Source organism: Periplaneta americana, chromosome 9 (assembly GCF_040183065.1).
Source record: "Periplaneta americana isolate PAMFEO1 chromosome 9, P.americana_PAMFEO1_priV1, whole genome shotgun sequence".
Classification (NCBI taxonomy): Eukaryota; Metazoa; Arthropoda; class Insecta; order Blattodea; family Blattidae; genus Periplaneta; species Periplaneta americana.
Window position 1 is genome coordinate 136,523,199 of NC_091125.1, and position 14,488 is coordinate 136,537,686.

Consider the following 14,488-nt stretch of genomic DNA (forward strand, 5'->3'; position numbering starts at 1 on the left):
AATATCAACGTAAAAAAGTAATTTCTTATATTGCATTTTTGAAGTTTTAGAACTAATAGGTCATTTTTATATTTTTTCCGCATTTTTTGGTCATTTTTAATACTTTGAAGAACTTTTAATAAAAATATAATAATAATAATAATAATAATAATAATAATAATAATAATAATAATAATAATAATAATAATAATAATCTATACTAATAATAAATCTGTAGCCGAAATTTTTCTGATAATGTTCTATTTTCCAAAAATAATTGGTCCTAACATATATAATTAACCACCCTGAAACCGAAAATCGCTTTTTTGAAATTTTTGTTTGTATGTCTGTCTGTCTGTATGTTTGTTACCTTTTCACGCGATAGTGGCTGAACGGATTTCGATGAAAATTGGAATATAAATTAAGTTCGTTGTAACTTAGATTTTAGGCTATATGGCATTCAAAATACATTATTTAAAAGGGGGGTTATGAGGGGGCCTGAATTAAATAAATCGAAATATCTCGCTTATTATTTATTTTTATGAACATTGTTACATAACAAAAATTTCTTTACAAATCACTTCCGATAAGTTTTATTCTTTGAAAAATTTTGATAGGACTGATATTTAATGAGATAAATGAGTTTTAAAATTAAAATAACTGCCATCTAAGGCCGTGTAATGAATTAAAAAACAAATGACTTCGTCTGTATGGGGCCTTGGACAGCAACAATCGAAAACTATGAAAGATAGCCTACAGAGAATGTTTCTGTGTTTGTATGAAGTAATATCGGAAGCTAAATTAACCGATTTGTATAATTAATTATTATTTCACCATTGGAAAGTGTAGTTTCTCTAGATGGGCATAATGCTATAATGTTATTACAGTAACTTCTGATATCATATAATATAATATAATATAATTTATTTGAAGGGTTCAGTACCATAGTGGGCCAAGCGCCATTTACTGAATACGTAGAAAACAAGGGTTAAAATTAAGTTATTACCATAATTCAATGGAAACCTATAACAAGTAAAATAAAATATACACATTAAACGTAAATGCTGTCAATCTTCATTAAACTATTGTTGCATGTAATAAAAATTAAGAAACATGTTAAAGGAATTGTCATTGCACCAAATGAGTGTCTCTGGATCAAAATGATCGCATTTTAATTATTTGGATGTCATTTAAATTAAGTAACATATTAAACGATTTCTCCTTCTATCAAACACGAATGTTCCCTGGATCAAATGTCCTATTTTAATTATGTAATTACTTTATATTTATTTATAACGGGTGCAGCGGAGCGCACGGGTACGGCTAGTAATAATAATATATTTATTTATTTATACTGGCAGAGTTAAGGCCATAGGACCTTCTCTCACACTCTACCAGGTCAGAAAGTATCATTTGGAATACATTTTGCTTTCTTCTTTACCAATAGGTCTGATAAAACATTTTCTAACCAAAAATGTCAGTTGTAATTACCTACTGAATAAGTGAATAACAGTGAAGTTTGGGTTTTATAGTTTGGAACAAACTCTAAAGTCCATCCCTCATTCCACTGAAGGCTTCACTTCACACAACAGAAGTAATATAAAATGCTTGACAACAGTTTAGTTTAAGTGAGGGCTTTGACCGCTACTGTTCTTTTGTCGGTACGAGGATGTCTTTATAATTCATGTTTGGAATGAGGAAACTTTCACACTCCCTCATCTGGAAGATCTGGTAACAAAAGTGAAGCGCGGAAGGAGACGGAGAATGAAGGCACTGACATAGACCACCCCTGATTGAAACACATTGTAAATCCTCATTAAAATCTATAGTTTTCCCTTAAAACCTTCATTTTTGTTGTATGTTCTTTTCCTTTATCTTAGCCAAATTCCAGGGAGTTGCCTCCTCTCTCCGAGATTTGCAGGGCAGTCATTGAAACAAGGCGACTAATTTTTAAGAAGTTGTGGTGCGAGTACGGTGAATAATATTTAAATGTCATTTTCTTTTAATTTAATGCCATTTTTCCATTAATTTACGAACATTTTAATGAACATTTTAAGTATATTTTTAGGTCATCAACATTGCCCCTAATCATAACTTTATTTTTTTGACAGAATTGATGTTGTTTAACGACACTTTGGCAGACTGGAATGGAATTAGGACTGTTTTGAGATGTCAGGGTTGTGGTAATATACCAATTTTTCATCACAGGTGACAATTCTCCTGAAGAATCATCTTTGGGATTAGTGATAAGTTGATGACAAATATCCACTCTCCGTTGAACCTGTTCGGATTTCAATTCATAAAGTGTCCAATTCCTCTGTTTTTAATTATGAGATTACCTGCAAATATTTTAATTGCTGTAGTCTTTGTTCTAGACGTCAAAATATTGATTATCACTTTTTTGCAAAGTTATCAAGGTTGATATTGATTGTGAGTCTATCATAAAAACAATATCAGCCTGCGTATTCCCACTAAGGGTTTAAGATTTCAAAAAAAGCTTTACAACAGAAATTCAAAAATCTCTTAGATGCATAAAATGTGCCAATTTGCATGGGAACAATTTAGATCCTTTTAAAGTACAGTTTCATTTATTGGTATTTATTTCCTTGCTCTCATTTTTTTATTTATGTTTTTGATTGTTTAAGGTACTATTTTCATTATTCTCGCACTTTGTATCTTCTGTCCGTTATTGTGCTGAACTATAATTGACCTCTGGCTGTTCTCGAGCACATAAATATAAATAAACAAATAAGTAATTATTATATTATCATCATTTTCATTACCATTGTTATTATTATTATTATTATTATTATTATTATTATTATTATTATTACTATTATTATTATTCGCTGTGATATATGGCGAAGCGGGTTCCGATGATGTAGAACTCCGTAAATTCAAATTCGAGATTACTGCACCATGAAATTGGTTGCTCACATTTTTCCCCGCCAAATGAGCTAATGTCAGTGCCAGGGAATCGGTCAATCTTTCACTCGTTTATCCCCACATTCCGCGGATCGTTATGGCGCCGGGCGCCTCCAAGTACCTGCTGGCAATATTAATTATTCTTGAAGCCGGGACCGCGGATGTATTTTACAGCCCATACGCCACTTACACGTGCGGGGAATACCATCGGACGAGCCCTGCACCTCGCACTGTATAAACATTTCATGCATTACGTCCAGCCAACGTGTCATTTCTTCCGAGCAGCAATCTGTGGCACGAGAGCAAACGCAGGCAAGGTGTAAAGCTGCATCTACACGGTTCGATTTGCCATGCGCGTACGCATACAATCTGGGAAGAATATTGAAAGAATAAAGTTGAAAACGCACGTTCAATTAAGATGCGTGAAGATTTTTTTCTCTACATGGTGCGCCGTTTTCAACATCATCTTCACTACGGTCCACACCTGTGGAGTAACGGTCACCGCTTCTGGCCGCGAAACCAGGTGGCCCTGGGTTCGAATCCCGGTCGGGGCAAGTTATCTGGTTGAGGTTTTTTCCGGGGTTTTCCCTCAACCCAATACGACCAAATGCTGGGACTCATTTCACCGGCATTATCACCTTCATATCATTTAGACGCTAAATAACCTGAGATGTTGATAAAGCGTCGTAAAATAATCCAATAAAATAAATCTTCACTGCTTACTGGCTTTTAAGGAACCCGGAGGTTCATTGCCGCCCTCACATAAGCCCGCCATTGGTCCCTATCCTGATCAAGATTAATCCAGTCTCTATCATCACATCCCACCACCCTCAAATCCATTTTAATATTATCTTCCCATCTACGTCTCGGCCTCCCCAAAGGTCTTTTTCCCTCCGGCCTCCCGACTAAGACTCTATATCCATTTCTGGATTCGCCCATATTTGCTACACGCCCTGCCCATCTCAAACGTCTGGATTTAATGTTCCTAATTATGTCATGTGAAGAATACAATGCGTGCAGTTCTGTGTTGTGTAACTTTCTCAATTCTCCTGTAACTTCATCCCTCTTAGCCCCAAATATTTTCCTAAGCACCTTATTCTCAAACACACTTAATCTCTGTTCCTCTCTCAAAGTGAGAGTCAAAGTTTCACAACCATACAGAACAACCAGTCCCATTCTGAGGCTTATAGTATGGATTCGTAACAAGCTGTTTTTATACGGAGATGGGTTGTTAGCCCTTCGCCCAACCCCCAAGCCGGAGGACCACCCCGTATCGGCTGTCCACGACTGCTTATTCAAAGCATTCGCAGCTACCCTCCATATCTGGAGGCCGTCTACTCTATCCGCAACCTGAGGACGCGTCATGCCGTGGTGATAAGGACCCACAATACATGGTGCTTATATGTACATATAATTAATATTAAATATAAATCTTGCCTGCATTGTTTGAATGCGTATGTTGAAAGAAAAGTCCAACCGTGTAGATGCACCTTAAGGCTAGAATTTCAATGAACGTTCGTTTGCATTTTGTTACGTTGCTTTCGTCCGTACATGGAACTTCTACCGAATGTTCAGAGTTTGTGCATTATGGTCGGCGTTTGTGACAACTATAACACTCTGCCGGCCTTAATGAGTACTGAAATGCACACACCGGACAGTCGTCTGTTTATGATAAACATTGAATTTTGTGGTAACTTTATTTGAGAAAACATAGATAAAATACCGCTATTACAAAAATATATTGGGACGGAATAATAGGCCTATAGAATGACTATGATGATAAATTAATAATAATTGGTGCTGTTGATCGATCAAAATATTTAATCGATTAAATATTCGAATTTAATCGATTAATCGATAGATTAATCGAGTTTTGATAGAATTGAAAAAATGTTTTAATATACTGTAATACACAATTATTGTTAAATTTTAATTTGTGTTCGGTGATAAGGATAGTCTAAGTATTAAATTTTGTAGGCCTATATCTATATATATTGCATCGTTATATTACAAAACTATTTTAATTACTTACTAACATATTTATTATGAGGTTTATAATTTATTGTCTCAATTTCTCCGGGAATTTTTTAGACAAACATAAATAACAAAAAGTATGAAGACTCACCTAGTTAAAACTGCTTCAGCCATGATTTTAAACATGTGAGTGCATTCACATGCTCCGAATTAAGTGCCGCTCTACGTTTAGTAACAATGTTTCCTGCATCACTAAAGACGAAAAACTTATTTTTCCGTCAAGCACTTCTCCACGATCGTTCAATTTAATTCCAAACGTTTCACCAAGTTTGCCTCTCAAATTCTCATATGACACAATGGAATTTACACTTTTCATAAACCACAGAGAACTGATTTTTTTTCTTTATCAAATTAAACACACAACCTTCATATACAAACTCATTACAGAAAATGCAACTGCAAAACTACAGCGGTCGAAACAGAAGACTGGCCCCTATTGTAATCGAATTACCAGATTTTAGAAAGAGAAAAAGGTAGTTACGCTCTCACTTGCACACAGTGTAGACATGGCTATTTTGTAAGGGATGAGGGGGACGAATCCCAGAAAAGTATGTATTTTATATGCTAGGAAGATGAGCTGACAACAAGATCGAAGTTTTCTTTGGAAAACCATAAAACTTAATAAGGGTTTCGCATTGTGTTTCAATACAGGTAGGCTAGGTCACTATCCTCATATCTCGATCTCTTTCTGAAATGTTTGTGCAAAGATTTTCCCTACCTGGTTTACAGTTAGAAAATAACAGTACCATTGTGCTTTTAAGTAAGCAATTTCCGAGAGAGAAATATTGTCGAAATTTTTGGTATGAGTTTGTATTAACAAAATAATAATTAATATAAACTACAACAGATTAATTTCAATCGACTCGATTATTCGATTAAAAATTTTTGATCGATTAATCTTACAGAAATTGATCGATTAATCAATTAGATTAATCGATTAAATCCCAAAACAATAATAATAATAATAATAATAATAATAATAATAATAATGATAATAATAATAAAAATAATAATACATAAAAATAATAATACATAAAATGATCTGTATCGATATGCCGTTACAAACCAGTGTGTAAAATGGATAGCAATATGTAAAGTGATTATTTTAGTGTTCTAAAAGCTCACTTTACGCACTGATGACAGTGGGTAAAATGCAACTTTACGCACTACCGTAGAAAAAAGTATGTTATACTCATTCTAGTAACGGTGGAAGAATCTCACTGTGTCGAAATGCGTTACATTTCATACTAACATAAGTGCAAATAATTTCTATACCTCAAAATTCTTTGCGATTGGTACCAATAGGAAATAAGAGAGTTAACTAAATTTGAATGAATAAATGAATGAATTAATTAATTAATTAATTAATGAAATTAAAAGGTACACAATCCCGCATCTTTGCAAAGGGAATTTGGAACTGAAATATTTATGAGCCTATCCAAGCCTAACTTGTCACACTCCGATTTTTGCCATTTCGTTTGAACAATAGAGAATTTTGAAGCAGGAATGCCGTGCATGGCCGCTACGACATAAGAGGGGGAAGAGAGTTAAAGTTTCCTATCGACAACGAACAAATTCCTATAGCGGAGAGTCGGGTAGTATCGGACATCGGGTAGTACCGGACAGTGGGTTTCTTTCATCTACCACCATATGGTAGTACGTGAATGACATGGTTAAGTTTCTCTATGCAATATCATAGAAACGTAACCATGTCAAACAGGTACTATCATCGTGTGGTAGATGAAAGAAACTCACTGTCCGATATTACCCGATGTCCGATACTACCCGACTCTCCCCTACCTAAAATATACCTGAAGATGTGATACTGTTTCCTAGAAAAAGTTGAGGAATTCTTATAGTCCTAATCCAAAATGCGTTAACGTTTTCAAGCATCGGAGAAGTTTGTCTATACTTGAAGGAAATGTGTATTTTCCTAACACAAGTGTACACACCACTATACCTTAAAAAAATGAAGTAAGTACTCTTTGCAAAGAGTATGGATTTCTGTATCTCGAAATATTAACGTCTCCCAGTAACCAAGTAACAGGAAAAAAATGAACAACAATCCTAACAAATACAAAAAAAAAAAAAATTCTGAAAACTATTAGGTTCTTCTTCTGCATATATATACCTTCCAATATCTGCTTCAAGCGAAACAAACTTCTGGTCCATATACGGAGGGAACAGAATTCTTAATCTTTCATCTGAACCATACAAGTTGATCGCAGTGAAAAGGCAAATCAGTAACAAATTACAGAGAGAGAGAAAATAGACGCCAACAACTCACATAAAAGATGAAGGAAGTGATAAAACAGCCTTTCCAATCTCTCGCGTTTATGCTACAGAGTAGAGAAACAGAAGGGGATGGGAGATTGCTGAAAACTAGAACGTATATATAGGCTACAAACTTTTCAAACCTCACCTGATGAAGCCCTTCGAATACACTTTAATACAACCGAGCGTATCACCAGAATGAGTTGGCAGGCACAAGTGGTTATCATGGATTTCAAAACACACAGCACAGCTAACATTAAGGAATCCATACACCACTCCATTTAAAATACATGAAAAGTGCAACACAAACTTTTAACAGATAATATGCTTACTATACCTAAAAATGTAATTATTGTCTTTAAATACGTACCAACGTGAATAGAATACCTCTGTGATTGAAACTAAAATAAAGAATTAAAGGCAGGCAGGTTGACAGCTAAGATAGATTAGATTAGACGGGTTAATAGACAAACAAAATAATACTGGTAAAATAATACCTTCCTAAATGAAAGTGTGAAGAATTACAATAAATATATACTGGATATACAAACATAATCCGACCAATAATAGGCAGATAAACAGACGATATACACAAAATACATCCTTTTTTAGTAATAGTGATGTTGAAGACGCTTATTTCCGTAAGAATCCCGAAATATTATTTTTAAACATTAGAACACTTTCTCTTTACTCTTTGTATAACGGAAAAAGTTAAAATGAAGTGAAAATGTGAAGCAATAAAATGATGATGATGATGTCGATAATAATAATAATAATAATAATAATAATAGTAATAATAATAATAATAATAATAATAAAAATAATAATAATCTGCATAGACAAGAAGCTGATGTAACACGTTCAATTCCAAACCCTGCCTGTTATCCTGAACTTTCCTAATGGCATATTCTAGAGCGAAGTTAAAAAGTAAAGGTGATAGTGCATCTCCCTGCTTTAGCCCGCAGTGAATTGGAAGTAAAGCGATCGGTTTGGAAGTAAATCCCGAAAAGAAAAAGTATATGATTATGTCTCGTGATCAGAATATTGAACGAAATGGAAATATAAAAATTGGAGATTTATCCTTCGAAGAGGTGGAAAAATTCAAATATCTTGGAGCAACAGTAACAAATATAAATGACACTCGGGAGGAAATTAAACGCAGAATAAATATGGGAAATGCGTGTTATTATTCGGTTGAGAAGCTCTTATCATCCAGTTTGCTGTCGAAAAATCTGAAAGTTAGAATTTATGAAACAGTTATATTACCGGTTCTTCTGTATGGTTGTGAAACTTGGACTCACACTCTGAGAGAGGAACATAGGTTAAAGGTGTTTGAGAATAAGGTTCTTAGGAAAATATTTGGGGCTAAGCGGGATGAAGTTACAGGAGAATGGAGAAAGTTACACAACACAGAACTGCACGCATTGTATTCTTCACCTAACATAATTAGGAACATTAAATCCAGACGTTTGAGATGGGCAGGGCATGTAGCACGTATGGGAGAATCCAGAAATGCATATAGAGTGTTAGTTGGGACACCGGAGGGAAAAAGGCCTTTGGGGAGGCCGAGATGTAGATGGGAGGATAATATTAAAATGGATTTGAGGGAGGTGGGATATGATGATAGAGACTGGATTAATCTTGCTCAGGATAGGGACCGATGGCGGGCTTATGTGAGGGCGGCAATGAACCTTCGGGTTCCTTAAAAGCCGTTTGTAAGTAAGTAAGTAAGTAATAATAATAATAATAATAATAATAATAATAATAATACTGACTTACAAATGGCTTTCAAAGGAAGCCGGAGGTTCACTGCCGCCCTCACATTTGACCGCCATCGGTTCCTGTCCTGAGCAAGATTAAACCAGTCTCTACAATAATATCCCACATCTCTCAAATAAATTTTAATATTATCTTCCCATCTACCATTCTGATATGGACGAATTACTGTATAACACGTATTTCATTGTCCGAGACGACAGAATAAATCATATGCCTTCTTTAAATCTATAAATAACTGATGTACTGTACCCTTATACTCCCATTTTTTCCTCCAATATCTGTCGAATACAAACTGATCAATAGTCGATCTATTACGCCTAAAACCGCAATTATGATCCCCAATAATTTCACCTACGTACGGGATTAATCTTTTCAAAAGAATATTGAACAAAATTTTGTACGACGTCAACAAAAGTGACATTCCTCGAAAGTTACTACAGTTAGTCTTGTCCTCCTTCTTAAAGATAGGTATAATTATGGACTCCTTCCATTGTTCTGGTACAATTTCTTTTTCCCAAATAGGAAGTACAAGCTTATAAATTTCGCTAGATAACGCGTTTCCATCCTCTTGTATTAATTCTGCTGGAATTTGATCGATACCTGGAAACTTACACTTTTTCAGATTTTCTATAACAATTTCGATTAATAATAATAATAATAATAATAATAATAATAATAATAATAATAATAATAATAATAATAATAATAATAATTTCAATATTGTAGATTCATTTCGGCACGAAATAAAATAGATCATCAGATGTTTCGAAGTTCTTTCTGGTCTTGTCCCTCCTTCGGATGGATTAATTCAAAATTTATAGACGGATTCGATTGCCATTTTTTCTCAGTAATAAAAAGGAACGAGAAATATAAATATGAAGTGAAGTAAAATATCATATTGTAATATTAAATAACACTAAGGAAATATTTCACAAGAAAAGTAGCATCAATTACAGCTTCATAAATGGATTTTAAACACAAAACATGCAACGCACTCGTTACAAATTCATTTAAATTGACAGTTTAACATTTAGGAAAACATAAAACCCTCACTATATTCTTAAAACATCAAAAGCTTTCGGAATGATAGGAAATGTGAAACGAGAGGCCTCTAGCGACAAGACTGTGAAACAAACTACAAACTACTCTTACCTTCCAAAGAGACGCATTGACGCCAAACAAACATCTCGATAGTTCCACTTCAGTCGCAATCACAATCCATGTCACAATCAATCTTCTCTCTTCTTTAATAACACTATATCACTAATTCACTCCAACAGAGTTTTAAGATATTTCGTCCGATGATACTGTACAGTATTTCACTTAAAACAATATACTACGTCTTCCTCGTTTTTTTTACACTCTCTAAGAAAATATTGTTCTATTCGATATGTTAGCTTACGTAACCCGTATTGGTTCCTTGAATACCCGTAAATTCTGATATAAGGCTTGCCAATTGACCTTTTCTCTTCTTTTGATTAAAAAATTCACTTTTCGTTTGCCTTCTGTTTCTTTCACCGCTCACTGGCGTTTTGGAACACAACTGGCGTTACAGGAAGACATCTTGTCCCTTTCCTGTGTAATTAAAGATCTAATGTTACCATAGCAACGCAAGAAATGAAGTACAAATTGAATTTGACACAAAAGTTATTCAATCCAAATTGGAATGTGCAGTATAAAGTTCTTTGCGTTTATTTGATGCTACAAGAGAGCATAAGTTCTTCCAATCTCGAAGTTGCTATGAGTGAGTTTAGACTTCCATCAATTTGTAAGATGTGAGGCGTCAATTCAAAGTTTCTTCAATCTGTAAAATGTTACGTGTGAGTAAAAAGTTTCTTCAATCTGTAACATGTAATGTGTGAGTAAAAAGTTTCTTCAATCTGGAAAAATGTAATGTGTGAGTAAAAAGTTTCTTCAATCTCTAAAATGTAATGTGTGAGTAAAAAGTTTCTTCAATCTCTAAAATGTAATGTGTGAGTAAAAAGGTTCTTCAATCTGTAAAGTGTAATGTGTGAGTAAAAAGTTTCTTCAATCTCTGAAATGTTATGTGTGAGTAAAAAGTTTCTTCAATCTATAAGGTACTATATTATGTGACTAAAATGTTACTTCTATCTATAAGGTGCTGTATGCGAATTAAATAGTCCTTCAGATTCTAAGATGTTAAGTATCAATAAGAAGTTTCTTCAATCTGTAAAATGCTATGTGTGAGTAAAAAAAAAATGCATTAATTTATGAGATGTTAGGTGCGAATATAAAGTTTCTTCATTATCTAAAATACCACATTTTAGTCAAACGTTCTTCCAAATCTGCACGATGTTAGATGTGAACATAAAGTTTCTTCAACCTATAAAGTTATACTTGTAAGTAAAACGTTCCTTCGAACTGTAATACGCTAGTTGTGAATTTGAAGTTTTTTCAATCTGTAAAATGCTATAGGTCATATTTCATATAAAAATTCAAGAAAAGATGTGTTTGATAAACATGCGAGAATAGATTTATTTGCCTATGTGAGTAAAAAGTTCCTTGAATAATATATAAGATGCTATATGTGAGTAAAAAGTTCTTTCCATCTCAAAGATGCTATATGTAAGTAAAATGTGTTTTTTTTTTTTCAATCTGTAAGAGGTTAGGTGTGAATATAAATGTTATAACTATAGGAGTAAGAAGTTACTTCAATCTGTAAGATGTCAGGTGTGAATATAAACTTTTCTCAATCTGTAAGATACTAAATGTAAGTAAAATAGTTCTTTCGATCTGTAATATGTTATTTTGTGAGTAAAGAGTTTCACAAGTAAGATGCTTGATGTGAATATAAAGTTTTTTTTTTTCAATGCGTAAGATATTATATGTGAGTACGCAGTATACAAGGTGTAAGTGCAAAGTTTCTTCAATGTATGAGGTGCTAGATAAGTAAGGAATTCTTAGTCTTCAATATGCTATTTGTGAGTACAGAGTTTCATCTGTAAGATGCTTGATGTGAATATAATTTTTTTTCAATGCGTAAGATGTTATATGTGAGTGCGCAGTATACAAGGTGTAAGTGTAAAGTTTCTTCAATGTATGAGATGCTAGATAAGTATGAAATTCTTAGTCTTCAATATGCTATTTGTGAGTAAGAGTTTCATCTGTAAGATGCCTGATGTGAATATAATTTTTTTTCAATGCATAAGATTTTATATGTGAGTGTGCAGTATACAAGGTTAAGTGTAAAGTTTCTTCAATATATGAGATGCTAGATAAGTATGGAATTCTTAGTCTTCAATGTGCCATTTGTGAGTAAAAAGTTTCTTCAATGAGTAAGATGTTAGGTGTGAATACAAAGTTTCTTCAGTATGTGAGACGATATTGTGAGCATAAAATTCTTACGTTCTCTAAAGTGCTGTGAGTGACTATGAAATTATTTTAATCTGTAAGATAATAAGTATGAGTATAAAGTTCCTTCAATACATAAAGTCCTATGTATGAGAATAAAGTTCGTTCAGTGTATCAGATGCTAATTGGAAATTTCCTTCAAATTATAAGTCACTACATATGATTCTAACATTAAGTTATCATGCGTGAGTGTTAAATTTCTCCAATAGAAATGTACGTTGCTACGAGTTTCATGTATTCAATTCATCTCATGATTAATAGGCGAGTATAAAACTCCTTCAATGTGTCAGTTCCTAGGAACATTATAATTTATTTCGACGTTTAAGTTACTAGAATTCTGGATGAAGTGCCTTCGATCTGTCAATTGTTATGCATGGCCAATACAATATTTTATCAATCTACATGCTGCTACTTTTGTTAGAATAAGATTTCTTCAGTTTGTATGTTTCTTATTGTGAGTGTAAGATTCTTTCAATTTGTAAGCTATTTATTCATTGTTAATATAAGTATCTCCAGATTGTAAGTCATTCGGTGTGAGTATAAGGTTCTTCAGTCTGTATGCTATTCGGTGTGAGTATTATGTTCCTTTAGTCTGCAAGTTACTATACGTAGTGTGTTCACGAAGTTCCTTGAATCTGTAATATTAATATAAGTAGTTACGTTCTAAGTTACTTCAATCTGTAACCAGTCGTTAGTATGAAATTTCTTCAAATTATGTACACTTTACTGGTGTAAGAATAAAGTTTCTCCAATCTGCAGATTACTAGGTGTAAGAATGAAAGTCTTTTCAATCAGTAAGTTAGTAGGCGTGAAGAAGATGCTCTTGAAAATTTATGTTACTAACTGAGAGTACAAAATTCCTTCACTACACAATTCCTTTCAGAGTTAAGTTCCTGCAATCTGTAAGTTACCAGGTGTGAGCATTTTTCCATCAATTTATAATGTATTATATGTGAGTATATAGATCCTTCATTCTGTAAGTTATTACATGTGGAGATAAAGTTTCTCCTATCTGTAAGACGCTTTGTGTGACTACAATCAATAATTTAATACGTGCGAGTGTAAGTAGATGGAATTCGTATGTTGCTACGACAACAATATGTCGGTCTTCATTTATGTAATTTTTTATAACGTCTCTATAATTGGTTAAAAATTTTAAGACTTACTAAAAACAAGTCACTAATATACATATTAATTATATATAGCCTACTGATGATATGAAACTCAAATCTTTTGACGTAGAGAATATCTTAAATTAGATCTTCATTTCTATAATTTACTGAGTGACGGCTGTATAATATATACAGTATATGTTACTGAAAACCACAGAACTTACGTAAGTTAAAATTATTGTAATTTAAAATGTTATATTTTTATATTATTAATCAAGTGGTGTGGGTCTTTTTCATATATTTAATGGCAGTGTGGTTTGGATATTTATATGTGTGATTCTCTCCAGTACTGTCTGGAGAGAGCGCAAAAATTACAGTTCCTAAGGAAAAATCAAAAGATATTACTTACTAATAAAATAAGAGGCCTATAAAATTGTGTAGTCTCCCGATCATTTCAGCAAGATCTGTTAGCAGGATAAAATGATTCTACCCTCTACATTTCAAGGTAGTTCACGAAACATGCAGCAGCTATACAAAGATGCTATGTCTATTGTTCGAAAGCATGGCAAATCTGACATTTTCCTAACTCTCACCTACAATCCACAATGACCTGAAATAGCTACTACTGCTTTACTCCCACAAGAAAAGTCCACTGATCATCCTGACATTGTTACTTGCGTTTTCGCATTTAAACTCAAAAACTGAAGATGGATAGATTCAAGAAAAAGTATTTGGCATAAAAAAACGTTCAGAAAGAGTATGTTTCATCATTATGGAAGCCTATTCTTCATTGAAAATAAATCTGAAAAATTTTCATTTGAACTTCTAATTAATTTAGTTTGCAGCATTTGCTGCACAAGCCACTAGTATTTTTATATTCTCATCAGTCACATCTTGGCCTCCTCAACTTTCAAACCCACAGTCCGCTATTGCCTCTGGCGTATTTCAATAGCGTGGACGGTTTTCGTATAAACTTGAATTTAAAAACCACTTATTTCAAGCCACTGACTGAT

At 33.4% G+C, this 14,488-nt stretch overlaps 1 protein-coding gene across 1 annotated transcript in view; it reads right to left on the minus strand.

Moving 5' to 3' along the window:
• LOC138706539 (coiled-coil domain-containing protein AGAP005037) overlaps positions 1–10,559 on the minus strand; it is a 1,408,895-nt gene extending 1,398,336 nt beyond the window's left edge. Inside the window, exon 1 of the mRNA XM_069835948.1 lies at positions 10,144–10,559. Coding sequence (XP_069692049.1) covers positions 10,144–10,177 — 34 coding nt within the window. The 5' untranslated portion in view covers positions 10,178–10,559. The remainder of the gene's footprint in view (positions 1–10,143) is intronic.
• Positions 10,560–14,488: the final 3,929 nt, after the last annotated feature.